This window comes from Elephas maximus, chromosome 8, assembly GCF_024166365.1.
Source record: "Elephas maximus indicus isolate mEleMax1 chromosome 8, mEleMax1 primary haplotype, whole genome shotgun sequence".
NCBI lineage: Eukaryota > Metazoa > Chordata > Mammalia > Proboscidea > Elephantidae > Elephas > Elephas maximus.
Genome location: NC_064826.1, coordinates 67,897,591 through 67,910,727, shown reverse-complemented (window position 1 = coordinate 67,910,727; position 13,137 = coordinate 67,897,591). Strand labels below are relative to the sequence as shown.

General features: G+C 42.9%; 2 protein-coding genes across 4 annotated transcripts in view; one reads left to right on the top strand and one right to left on the bottom strand.

Moving 5' to 3' along the window:
- The window catches only part of C1GALT1 (core 1 synthase, glycoprotein-N-acetylgalactosamine 3-beta-galactosyltransferase 1), a 31,181-nt gene extending 28,737 nt beyond the window's left edge, over positions 1 to 2,444 (bottom strand). The window contains exons 1-2 of one of the 3 annotated variants that reach the window (XM_049893322.1): positions 2,193 to 2,444; positions 1,620 to 1,918 (exon numbers count right to left, since the gene is read on the bottom strand). Coding sequence is in view for 1 of the 3 variants with exons in the window: in XM_049893319.1 (XP_049749276.1) it covers positions 2,193 to 2,199 (7 nt within the window). In the remaining 2 variants the exon portion in view is untranslated. Of the gene's footprint in view, positions 1 to 1,619 lie in introns of all 3 variants that reach the window. The other 2 variants (XM_049893320.1, XM_049893319.1) reach the window with 2 other exon arrangements.
- Positions 2,445 to 2,739: 295 nt separating this feature from the next.
- The window catches only part of ASNS (asparagine synthetase (glutamine-hydrolyzing)), a 166,951-nt gene continuing 156,553 nt past the window's right edge, over positions 2,740 to 13,137 (top strand). The window contains exons 1-2 of the mRNA XM_049893304.1: positions 2,740 to 2,911; positions 3,550 to 3,616. The gene's annotated coding sequence lies outside the window, so the exon portion shown is untranslated. The remainder of the gene's footprint in view (positions 2,912 to 3,549; positions 3,617 to 13,137) is intronic.

Below are 13,137 nucleotides of genomic sequence, written 5' to 3'. Positions count from 1 at the left end.
AGTTTCAAATTTTAAGGGCATCAGAAGTGTATTTCAGTAGTGAGTTGCCCATTTTCTATTTGGTATTTATTTATAGCTGGTCTGTCACAAGGAATTCAATCAGTGATTTCACCACACAAACTCTACTTTAAATTACTGTGATTTATAAAGTTTATAAACTGTAAAATGCAATCTTTACCTTAGTGAGCACAAACAAATACACAAATAGGAGATAAGATATACTCAGTGACACACTTTTATATTTCTATTTCTATGACTAAGTAAACATAAATTAGTTATAACCCGAACACCCAGTGCCGTCGAATTTTTCCGACTCATAGTGACCCTATAGGACAGGGTAGAACTGCCCCATAGAGGTTCCAAGGAGGGCCTGGCAGATTCGAACTGCCAACCATTTGGTTAGCAGCCCTAGCACTTAACCATTACACCACATATGTACTCCTGAGTAAGTCTGTGATAAAATTCTAAGAATTTCTGGATATTAAATTTACTAAAAAATATAGACTGGTAGTCTGGGAGAAAAAAAAAAGAGCACAACCATCTCTAAATGGGTAGTAACCACAGAATATTTTAAAATGCTGAGTCTTAAGTAAAAAGATACAGAAAAACACAAATTTCAGGCAAATTTAAGACAGACATTTAATAGCTTGCTACTGGTGCTATAAAATCATACCATTTTCCTATGAAGAATTTTAAATGACTCATACTTTCTTTACTAAATCACTGTTTTACTTAACATACGGTGAAAATAGTTAACCGTTTGGTAACTTGGAACTTTATATTCACTTACACTGTACATCAAGATACTAAAGCTGGTAGGAATAAAACAAGAATAGTTTACTATGTACAATACTTAGTACTCACAGTATCAGGTGTATAAGGCTTACTTTAACATCTATCTGATAAAGAAGTGGAAAGCTGTCATCTAATTTCTAAAAACTGATATTCCAACTGTCTAAGCTTACACCAGAACCAAACAACATGAAATTATGCACAACACTTTTTCTTAGCACCAGACAGATCTCTTTATGTTCTATGCCCAATTTTTAGTAAGTGAACATAGTTCTGTCTTACACACTGGCCTAATTATCTCCTCTAATGCATTAAAGTTCTGACTTTGTAACTAATTCATAATGAAATCAATTGATGGTTAGCATAATACTTTTCAATCTTAAAAGTATTCAAAGGAAATACCGCAATATTTATAATAAATTTAGAGAACTAGATTATAAATTTGGTCAACTTTTCCCGAATGTATGCTCCCCGCCCTCCCCCCGCCTTTCTAAAATAACAAGGGGGGAGGGCAAGGGCTAACCCAAACCAAGGCCGTTGCAGTTGTCGATTCCGACTCATAGAAGGAAGAACAAATCCTCTCCTAAATGGTTAGCTTCTAAAAGCATACACTTTACCCGAATTCAAAGCTATATGGACAACTTGTGAGCACCTACTAATGCCATCACATTTTGCTTGGGGGTGGGGGGGAGGAGGTGAGAAAAGATGTGTGACGAAAGAAAACTCCTTCTTTCAAGCAGCAAGTGCCCTGACACACCTGGCTCATTCACTCTACCAGCAGAAAAGAAACTTAGGGAAAAAGAAAAAAAAAAAAGCGCCAGACAAACCTGATGATCCAAGCACGCCCGAAGCAAGTCCCCGGGCACTTCTGGAAGGCTCCCGCTCGCTGGGCGCTCGGGCGGCGCGGCAGCCCCGCGGCTCTCGGGAAGGTGCCTCAGGCAGGAGCGCCGAGTCCGGCCGGCCCCGCAGGTCAGGAGGAGGCCCGGGAGGAAGCGCGGTGGGGGCGCGGCGCGGCAGGACCGCTAAGTGGTCCAGCCGGGATCCCGCAGCGCAGCCCGCGCCTCACCGCCGCTACCCAACGCCAGCGCACGAGGGCAGGCAGACAGGACCCACGACAAGGAGGCGGCTACATGTCAACAAATAGCGGCTCGTGACCACGCGGCCCCTACCGCAGCTCCCTGAGGCGCCGGGAGCAGGAAGTGCCCCGCGCCTCGGTCAAGAGCCCGGACGCCCCTTCGCCCCGGCCCCGACCTGGGACACCTGTTTGGCGAGGCCAGGGGTTTGGTTCCACCTTCCACGCTCCCCACGCACCCTCAATACACGTACACACTCGAAAGAGGGAGGGCGAGGGGAGCCAAGACCTTGGACCCGCAGTCTGAGGGCGCCTCCGCCGGCCGTACCTGACATCAGCGGGGGCTCCCTCTCATCCCTCCTGGGGCGGAGAGAGGGACGGCACGGGGCCGGCGACCGTCGCTCCTCTCGGCAGCCGCAGAGGTACTCGGGCCGCTAGCCGAGACCGCCCGCTGCCGCCCAGAACATACCGGGGCAGTGGCAGCTACGGCGGCTGCGGCCGAGACGGGCCCTGCGCGCGCTCCCGCCCGCTCGATCCGCCCCTCCCGGCAGCGCGTCCAGGCCACGGCCCGCCTACGGCGCAGCCGCCGCCCAGGGTCTCCTAGCGCCGACGTCGCCGCCGCCGCACTCGCCTTAGGGGAGGGCGGAGCGGGTGGGGGCAGGGGGAGGCGGGGCTACGGCGACGTGCGGACGCGGGCATTGGCCACCGAGCTCACGCTCCGCCTTTCTGCGAAGGGGCCTGGGAAGTCGGGGTCTTCTAAGAGCAATAGGTTTGGACGCAACCCTCTTGTGGCTTCTCTCTTCCGGTCTCCACCTTTGTGATTCCGCTGTAGGAGACAGCAACGGTGTTTTTTTTTTTTAATTGTAGAGAAGCCACGGGAACTGAGGCTGGGATGCCTAAAGGACCTTTGGGGGACAGGGTCTAACCCTGCAGGAGTCCTGGCCTCTAGCCTGCTTTTAACCCGTCCATTTTTTGTGTGTTCTCTCCCCGTCCTCTCATTACTCAGCCTCTCCCTAGCCGTATTGAAAGGAAATACACCGAGATAAGGTATGCAAACGGATGTACGGTAACCACAGGAGTGAACCAGGAAGGGTTGAAAACCCAGGTAGTGATACCACAAACCCCCTGTAGGCACACGTGGTTTTTCGGTTCTGTCAGCACTCCAGGCAATGGCAGGAAGAGGTTCCTCAGGCTTTGCAAAACTCATCTCCCTTTTCGCTGCCAAAAGGGCTGTGAATCCGGAAGCTGCTTTTGGAATAGAGCTGCAGCCTATTGAGGTAACCCTACTGAAGTCAGAAGGTGAAAGAAGGTCTAGACCCTGTGGCCATTAACCATCTGCAAGGCGAAGCGATGATACGAAAGTTACCCCGCTTCCTTTACATGCCCTCTTCAGGCAGTTCTTTAGTGGCCTATAACATGGGGATTAAGAGAATGTGGGCTCTGAAATAAGACTTCTTGGGCTGGAATCCTGGTCCCTCCACCTCATTAGCTGTATAACTGACAAGTTTCTTAACAGTATGCCTCGGAGAAATAATAAACAATTTACTTTAGTTTATTACTTTCCGTTTAATATGCCTAGGTTCCACTCTCCTATAGTTTGCCAGAACGCTCCATCAATAGATCCAAAAGAATTTTAAAACTTAAGGCATGTCTAGTGATTCTAATCCAAACCTCTAATTTTTCAGATGAGAAAACTGAAGTCCAGAATTAAACCGATGTCATCATAGAAGTGCAGATAGCCTGATTCCCCAGGTTAGTACTCTTTCCATAGCCCACACCTGGAGACTTCTCCCCTTACATCCTTACCTCCATCCTCTTCTCTCTTCCCCAACTTGTTTACAGTTATTGCTCAGGCTCAACCCCTTCCCTTTCAACAGTTAAACCAGTTGCTCATGATGACCCTGTATGTGTCAGAGTAGGACTGTGCTTCATAGAGTTTTCAATAGCTGATTTTTCAGAAGTAGATCTCCAGGCCTTTCTTCCAAGGTGCTTCTGGGTAGACTCAAACCTCCAACCTTTCGGTTAGCAGCCAAACGTGTTAACCGTTTGTACCACCCAGGGATTAAAGAGTACTCTTTCTGACTTGGGAGACAGTTATGTCCATTGGCACAACATAGTACATAAAGACAATGTTCTGCATTTTACTTTGTTGAGTGGCGTCTGGGGTCTTAAAAGATTGAGAGCGGCCATCTAAGATACAACGATTAGTCTCTTCTTATACACAGCAAAGGAGAGTGAAGAAAACCAAAAACTAAAGAGAGCAATTAGTCCAGAGGACCAACGGACCACATGAACCACAGTGTACATGACCCTGAGATCAGAAGTACTAGATGGTACCCGGCTACCACTACCAGCTGCTCTGACTGGGATCACAAGTCCTGGGCAGAGCAGGAGAAAATTGTAGAACAAAAAATCAGATTCACAAAAAAGACCAGACAGAGACTGGAGGAACCCCTGGGACTATGGCCCTAAGATACCTTTCTGACCTGGAACTGAAGACCACCTCCCAGCCAAACAGTAGACAAGCACACGTGTTAAACGATAACACCTAAAAGAGGAACATACTCCTTAAACCCCAAAACCCACTGCTGTCAAGTCGATTCCGACTCATAGTGACCCTATAGGACAGAGTAGAACTTCCCCATAGAGTTTCCAAGGAGCGTCTGGTGGATTCGAACTGCCAGCCTTTTGGTTAGCAGCCGTAGCTCTTAACCACTACACCACCAGGGTTTCCACATACTCCTTAGGACAATCAATCATAAAGGCATTATCAAAAGGTATCATCTGCCAAAAAACATAGATTAGAAGGCAGGAGGGGATAGAAAATGAGGATGAAAGAAAATAGGGAACCCAGGGCGGAAATGGGGAGAGTGCTGACACATTGTGGGGAATGAAATCAAGGTCACGAAACACTTTATGTGGAAACTATCGAATGGGAAACTAATTTGCTCTGTGAACTTTCACCTAATGCACAATTAAGAAAAAAAAAAATAATACCTTCCCAAAGATTACAGTGCTCCAAACAGAATGCAAAACAAAACAAAAAAACTGGGACTCTATCACATTTTAACTTTATTGAAAGGTATAATGAACAAGGAATAACATTTTTCTAGTAAAAGTTAAGAAATCCTTTCAAGGTTTTATGCCTAGGAAAATTTCGGGTAAGAAAGAATGTTGATATGAACAGTACCGGATCAAATCATCCACTTTATTTTGGTTGTTATTTTTTGAAAATAGCCATTGTTTTTATAAAAATGGTATATACATATTCAGACAAATTCAAAATGCAAATATGCAAGGAAGATGTCATGGATTAAATCATGTCTCTCAAAAATATCTGTCAACTTGGCTAGGACATGATTCCCAGTATTGTATAATTGTCTACCATTTTGTTATCTGATGTGATTTCCCTGTATGTTGTAAATCCTGTCACTATGATGTAATGAGATAGATTGGTGGCAGTTATATTAGTAAGAACTATAAGATTCGATAGTGTCTTAAGCAAATCTCTTTTGAGATGTAAAAGCGAGAAATAAGCAGAGAGACATGGGGACCTCATACCACCAAGAAAGCAGTGCCAGGAACAGAGCAAGGCCTTTGGACCCGGGGTTCCTGTGCAGAGAAGTTCCTAGTCCAGGGGAAGATTGATGAGAAGGACCTTCCTCCAGAGCCAACAGAGAGAGAAAGCCTTCCCCTGGAGCTGATGCTTTGAATTTAGACTTACCTCATTTCCTATGAGGAAATAAATTTCTTTTTGTTAAAGCCATCCACTTGTGGTATTTCTGTTAAAGCAGCACTAGATGACTAAGACAGAATTTGGTACCGGGAGTGGGATACTGCTCTAACAGGTACCTAAAATGTGGAAGCGGTTTTGAAACTGAATGGATAGAAGACTCAGAAGGAAGTGAGGAGAACTGTTAACACTAGAGAAGGCACAGATGGTGAGAAACAGCAGCAGAGGACCGGCAGCAGCAAAACCAGGAGAACAGTGTGACATGGCGCTGGAACTGACCCACGGAGTGCAAGAGCTGAGTGTCTTTCCACAGGAGGCTTCCTGGTGGAGTGGGATGCCTCTGGGCACTGATTAGTGGAGCTAGGCTTGCTGACCCACAGAGCAAGAGAGCTGAGTGCCTTGTGGTCAAAGCTCCTGGCAGAGTGGGGTGCCTCCAGGCACTTACTGGTGGAGCTGCAGAGCTTTGGAACACTTGCCCCAGCAGGGCAGATGCAGGCATGATGCCCAGGGGTCAAGAGACCAAGAAACCAGGATGCAGAAGCCGCTTCAGTCTCAAAAGGTGTGGCCTCAACCTATGGGGTTTCAAAGGGTGGAGCTATGGCCTCTGGTGTTTCTAAGGATGGAGTCACCACTCAGATGGACTAGGAGAATGGTGTCCCTAAAGGTGAGGGAGCAGAGTTGCTGTTCCAGGTGGAACTGAAGCCCAGGGCCAGGGACCTCCACTCAGAATCCAGAGAGTGTGGCCAACACCTAGAGTCTGGAGGGCGAGGCCATTGTGTGAACTCTCTCAGAGAACAGAGGATTATTTGCAAAGCCTTGAGGGCTAATGTAGTGTGTTCTGCTGACTTGATTGGTGCTTGTTATGCCTTCTTTCCCTCCCATTTCTACCATTTGTAATGGAAATGTCCAGCTTGTGCCTGTTCTGCCATTGTACTTTGGAAGCTGATAACTTGTATTCTAGATTTCACAGATGAAGAAGAGTTTTTGGATTTTGGACTTGGAGTTGATTTAAGACTTCTGCTATGATACGATGGGATGAATATGTTTTATATGTGGCAAGGACATGAATTTTGGGGGGCCAAAGGGTGGAATGTCATAGATTGAATTGTGTCCCCAAGAATATCTGTCAGCTTGGCTAGGACATGATTCCCAGTATTGTATGAATGTCTACCATTTTGTCATCTGATGTGATTTCCCTATGTGTTGTGAATCCTATCACTATGATGTAATGAGATGAATTACTGGTGGTTACATTGATGAGATCTACAAGATTAGATAGTGTCTTAAACCAATGTCTTTTGAGATATAAAAGAGAGAAGCAAGTAGAAAGACAGGGAGACCACATTCCACCAAGAAAGCAGCACTGGCAGCAGAGCACATCCTTTGGATCCTGGGTCCCTATGCCTGAGAAGCTCCGTGACCAGGGGAAGATTGATGACAAGAACCTTCCTCCAGAGCCAACAGATAAAGATAGAGTTCCCATGGAGCTGATGCCCTGAATTTGGATTTGTAGCCTACTAGACTATGAGAGAATAAATTATTCTTTGTTAAAGCCATCCCTTGTGGTATTCTGTTATAGCAGTGCTAGATGACTAAGACAGAAGATGTTTACAATTTGTGGGAATCCCATAATCTAGCCTTAACTGTGGTTAAAATTTTATTACATTCTTTCAGATACCTTTCTAAGAATAAAGAACACATAAGGACATAAATACAATATTTTATAAATTGCATCTTGCTGTGTACAAACATTTCTTTATTTACTCAAAAGTATGCCATAAATAGCAACATTTGAAAAGTTGCGTAGTGTCCATTAAATGGAGGTACCATCATTTATCTAACCACTATTCTATGGATTGACAGTTTTTTTCCAAATTTTTACTATTACAAACAACTCTTTGATGAATTTTCTTATGCATATGCCTTGCCCAAATGTGCAATTATCTCCTTGGACAAATTCCTAGAATTAATTCCTGGCATTAATATCAGCCAACTCTTCAATGCTCTCAACTAGAAAAAAGAAAGTTGTGATTACTTTGAAAAATATACTTCATATATGGTACTCAAAACTGACCAGATCCTCCCATTTGAAACAGATAAACTTTGGACAATATTGTTGTCTGTCTGGTATTTATTGTTTTAATAATATATGTCAAAGCTCCTGGAGTAGGGTGGTAGACACTGCCAGTTGTCTGAACCAATATCCATTTGTCCTTACTAGCAGAACTTTTACTATTTTAAGCGTGACAGTGTGTCCAGTAAAAATTCATTTCCCCAGATTCCTGTAAGTCTATGTGACCTATCAATGAAATGAAAACAGGTGTCCCTAGGAGGGGCTCATGGAAAGCTTTGTAGAAGAAATGTTCCATTATCCATTTGACCTGCACATGTGCCTTTTCTTACCTGGAACAGAGATGTGATACTGGATGTAGAGCAGGTATATTTTGACCATAATAACAAAAGCCACATAAAATTAATAGTGTAGGAAGCCAGAAGGTGCCTGGGTTCATGATTGCTTAGTGGAGCCACAGTATCAGCTCTGCACTGCCCACTTCTGAATTGGTTGTTACTTGAGGGAAAGTAAACCCCTCCTTATTTAAGTCTTTGTTTTGGGGGTTTTCTGTGGTAAGAATTGAATGGAATTCCTAACTGATACAATAAGATAGGTCAGGTCACCATTCATTTAGTACTGTCTGTAGAATTTTGTAAGAGCGTGAGATAAAGATGGGGACACAAAATGTAAACAACAACAAAAAACCCACTTCTCTAAGAGATTTAGTTTTCCTCAGAATACCCAAGTATTACAAATACATTAACAAATCACTTTTATAATGACTAAATTGAATTTAATTCTGTAAAATTAAACTGTTTGGTGGTTTGGCAGTTTTAAAATACATCCACAAAATTTTTGAGGTGTCTTCCTTCAAAACCACAAAAAAAAAAAAAAAAAAATCCAACCTCTTGCCATTGAGTCGATTGCAAATCATAGCGACCCTATAGGACAAAGTAGAACTGCCCCATAGAGTTTCCAAGGAGCATCTGGTGGATTCGAACTGCTGACCTTTTGGTTAGCAGATGTAGCTCTTAACTATTACACCGCCAGGGAAGGTGGAGCTTAATTCCCCTCTTCTTGAGTTTGGGCTGTATTTGGTGACTTACTTCTCACAAATAGAATATGGCAGAAATGATAGAGTATGGCTTCGGAATGGAGATTATAAAAGATGCCAGCTTTCATCTTGTTCTATTTCTGGGATTGCTTGCTGGAGGAAGCTCGCTCCTCATGTCAGAGTACATGTAGGCAGCTTATGGAGAGACCCCCATGGTAAAGAACTGAGGCTTCCAACCAACAGCCAGTAAGGAACTGAGGCCTCCTGACAACAGCTATGCAAGTGATCCTGGAAGGATATCTTCCAGCCCTAATGAAGTCTTCAGATGACTGAATCTCTGGTCAACACCTCAACCTCAACCTCAGGAGAGGTCCTGAGCCAGAACCACTCAGCTAAGTCACTCCCGAATTCCTGACCCACAGAAACTGTAAGATAATAAATGTTTCTTGTTTAAGTCACTGAGTTTTGGGGTAATTTCCTGCAATAGATTACTAATAAAGCTGGGTATAATAGAGCCTAACACACTACCTGCCACATATGCGAGTGTTCAATTATTTGTTGTTTGAATGAATTAAAAATCAAATGAAGTAGCATGTATGTTTTTCACTTTTAAGGGCAACGTACAATGCTAGTATTATCTTTGATCCCTGACACTTATATAAGGATTTTGTAGTATCATCATAGAGAAATCAATTGTGAATTTCACTGAGATTTGAACACCAACAGTCCCGGAGTAATATATGGTGAATAGAGCAATGGAATCCCTTAGACTTGAATTCTCCTCCTAGTTTTATTATCAAGTAGCTGAATGACCTATGGCAAGTCACTTAACCTTTCTAAATCTCAATTTCCTTACCCATAAATTGGGAAAAATTATCCCAGCCTGCCTCTAAAGACAGTCAATGAGATTATACATGACAGTGTAATCGTGAACCATTAGCATTCTTTTAATTACATTAGGATCATGAGGTCTGTCCTATTTTATATTTAAGCAATTAAGGATTAAGTATTTTAGGTAGGAACACCATAAACTTTTTTCTTCAAAGAGATGACAACTTGTTTACTCATTTTATTGTGTACCTTTATAAATACTGACATCATTCATGGTAAGCAGCTGGGATTCAAGAATATGGCAGGACAGCAGGTTATTTGTCAGATCTCATTTTATTATCCCACTGTAAATTCATTGCACTTTAAAAGAATATGTAATTATGACTAGCTCCTTTTTCTTTTCATGAATTAATTTGTAACTCTGCCTGGGTGTCTGCCCGCTTTATGGTAACAGTGGTAGTTAAACATACTTAGTAATAAACATTCATTGAACTAGTAATTTGGTCCGAATCAAAGAGTTTACCCTAGAGTAAAATTGCACCCAACAGCAAGAAAAAAAAAATGGTAGATTAAAAATCATCCATATGAGACCAAATGGCCAACAATCACTTTAAAACAAAGATGAGAAGGTAAGGGGGCAGGTAAACTAGATTACTGACGTAAAAATGTCCCAGTGTCAGACCTCCTCTTAACTTTAGAGGGGACAGAATCAAGTTCAGCAGCATCAGTCCAAAGCTGATTCCTGTGAGGCAGAGATCAGACATATTTCCACTCTCCAACCTTTTTACCAATTCTGACACCAGCTGTCCCTCCCACAGCACTACTTCTCTTTTGCGTTCAGTAATTCATTGCAATGGCCATATAGAACTCACAGATCATACTCATGAGCTTTATTAGGGAAGGAACAGGCTACAATTCAGGATTGAGATCAACTTAAAAGTAATAGGAACAACTCAGGACATAGTTTTTCAATCAGGACAGCTTCTTGGCCATGCCCACAGGCAGGCCTCTCTCTCAGCCCTAGGCCTTTGGCCCTTAATCTTGGCCTTCACTCTCGGTCTGGCCTCTACCCTGTTTGGGTAAGTGTTACAAAGCTCTTTAGCTCCACCCATAAGTGCTTGGAGGTACCCTACTCCACCAGGAAGCCTCCTGTCCAAAGGCCTCCCAACTCTCTCATTCTGGGTCAGGAAGCCCCTTCAGCTCCACCAAGTTCCCAGAGACATCCCATTCTGCCACCAATCCTCCTGTCTGAAGGTACTCAGCTCTCTCGGTCTGTCAGTGAGCAAGCTCACTGGAGCCATCTGCCGGCCCTGTGCCTCTGCCATCTCTTGCTGTCTTCAGTTTTATAGCCCTGTTTCCTGGGTCTAGGAGGTTCTCAGCACAGGGACCCTGGCTCCAAAGGATGCACTCTGCTACTGGCTTTTCTTCTTGATGGTAGTGAGGTTTCCCTCCAACCTCTGGGACTGGCTCCCTTTAAGTGTAGTGGGATGGCAAAACAGATCAATCCCCCGCAAGAGTTCCATGCATTTTATTTGCATGGTCCCACCTTTGCAAGGGTTCCATACACCTTGGTTGCATTAGTAAAATTGTCCAATCCTGTTGGTGAGCCACAAGCACCTTATTGTATAGTCCTACCCAATCATTTTGTGGGAGTTACATGATCATGGCTACAAGGGTCATATTAAAGCAATTCGCTGCACTGCAACTGGAAATTGAACAACCAGAACAGAAATGAGAATGTTCACGCATTGTGAAGAGTGTAACCAATGTCACTAAACAATTTATATAGAAACTGTTCAATGGCAACCTAATCTGCTGTGTAAACTTTCACTGAAAACCCACTCCTCCCTTATTGACTATCTTGTTATCTGACATTTTGCATTTATGACCATAGTCAAAAACCTGTTTTTGACTATTTTGTGCATTAATGATGTACATCTGGCAGTAATGAATGCCGAGGTGTGAGGTGAGAGTAGCACTGGCTGTGATGATTAAGGTTATGTGTCAACTTGGCTGAGTCATGATTCTCAGTGGTTTGGCGGTTATGTAATGATGCAGTTATCCTCCATTTTGTGATCTGATGTGGTCATCCTCCATTTTTGAATAACACTGATTTTTGTGTAATGGCCTGGTCTTTGGAACCTAACTATGTCGATAAGTGAGGAGTAGGTGTAAAATATTATTTAAAAAATAAACAAAATGGTAGAACACAAGTGTTTTATCAGAGAGCAGGACTTGGAGTACACAGAGGAAGGTGTTATATAGTAGATTGTCAGAGGTAGACATTATGCAATTCTTATGCACAATTTGGTGGCATGACTGACCCCAGAGGTAAATATGGGTGAATGAGTAAAATAGGGCCTTGGTTTAAGATTGAAGTCCTGATTATACAGTGGATGGATTATCCAAGTTCCCTAGTTTCTGTTGTTATATTGTTTCTTGCCTTCTGCTATTCAGCCCTGACCCAAAATCAGTTTGAAACTACTGGCTTAACTTGATTATTTGTAGTTGTAGATGACCCTTGCTACTCACCCTCTTTATTAACCTGAGTACGAATCAGAAAAATCCTAGAAGCAAAGGACGGAGCTTTTCTCATTATCAAATTAAAAAGTAAATAAAAACAGATGCCAGGAAGCTGTGATGGGGGAAATCCTTCTGGTGACAGTGTATATTTCAAAAAAGCTTCTCATGTCACATTAAAAATACCTGCCAGGATAAAGTATTTTTGCCCTATGGAAACTAAAATATTTTTCCAAATAGTTTTTATTTCTTCTAACTATGTCTTCACAAAATCTACCAAGATTTTGAGACTATTGGAAAGGCTGGTATTGTTTTCCAAATTGACTGACACATGAAGGGGTAAAGGTAGAAAACAAAGCAGAAGGAAAGAGAGAAAAAAAAAAAAGAAAGTCTAGGAAATACTTTTAACCTCAAGGGAGAAGGACTCAACATGATTCAATATGTTAGCTTAAAAGCAGAGACTGTCACGTGTGCGCTGAGGAGCTGTGTCATCTAGAGAAATATTCTCAATTTATGGGGTTGGGCTCCCTGGGGCTATTCTGTGTTCCCTCCAGTTCCCTGGAATATGAATCAGAATACTCCTTAATTGTTTTCCCTGTTGACTCAACAAAAGCAGAAAACATCTATTGTAAATGGAATTGGTGAACCTTGCTCTGGTTTAAAATCTCTTAAGCAGTAAATTATTTATCAATCTGTATGTTACCACTGTTATTGTAGAGAACTAATGGCATAATTTTTAGCTGCATAATTTTTTTTAATGTGGTATATTTCTTCTTTTTTAAGTTGTATTTCTAAATCCCAAAAGATTGACTGTGATAGGTACCATTTTGAGTTTCTGTCCATCCTCTATTGAAAAACGCTTTGTCCTTATGTCCTCTCCCCAATTCCCATCCACAGATTGGGTCCTCATAGCCATGTTTGTTTAAGAGGGTCCTTCTCCCTTTCTGGCCATAGCTGATGGGACAGGGCAGATCCTTGAAGTGAACTGAGTCCATCAGACTCTCTCTCCTGGCAATTTGGAATTGGGAGTGTCTTAGTTACCCTCTGGTGAGCACTGAAGCTGTAACCCAAACATGGGTTTG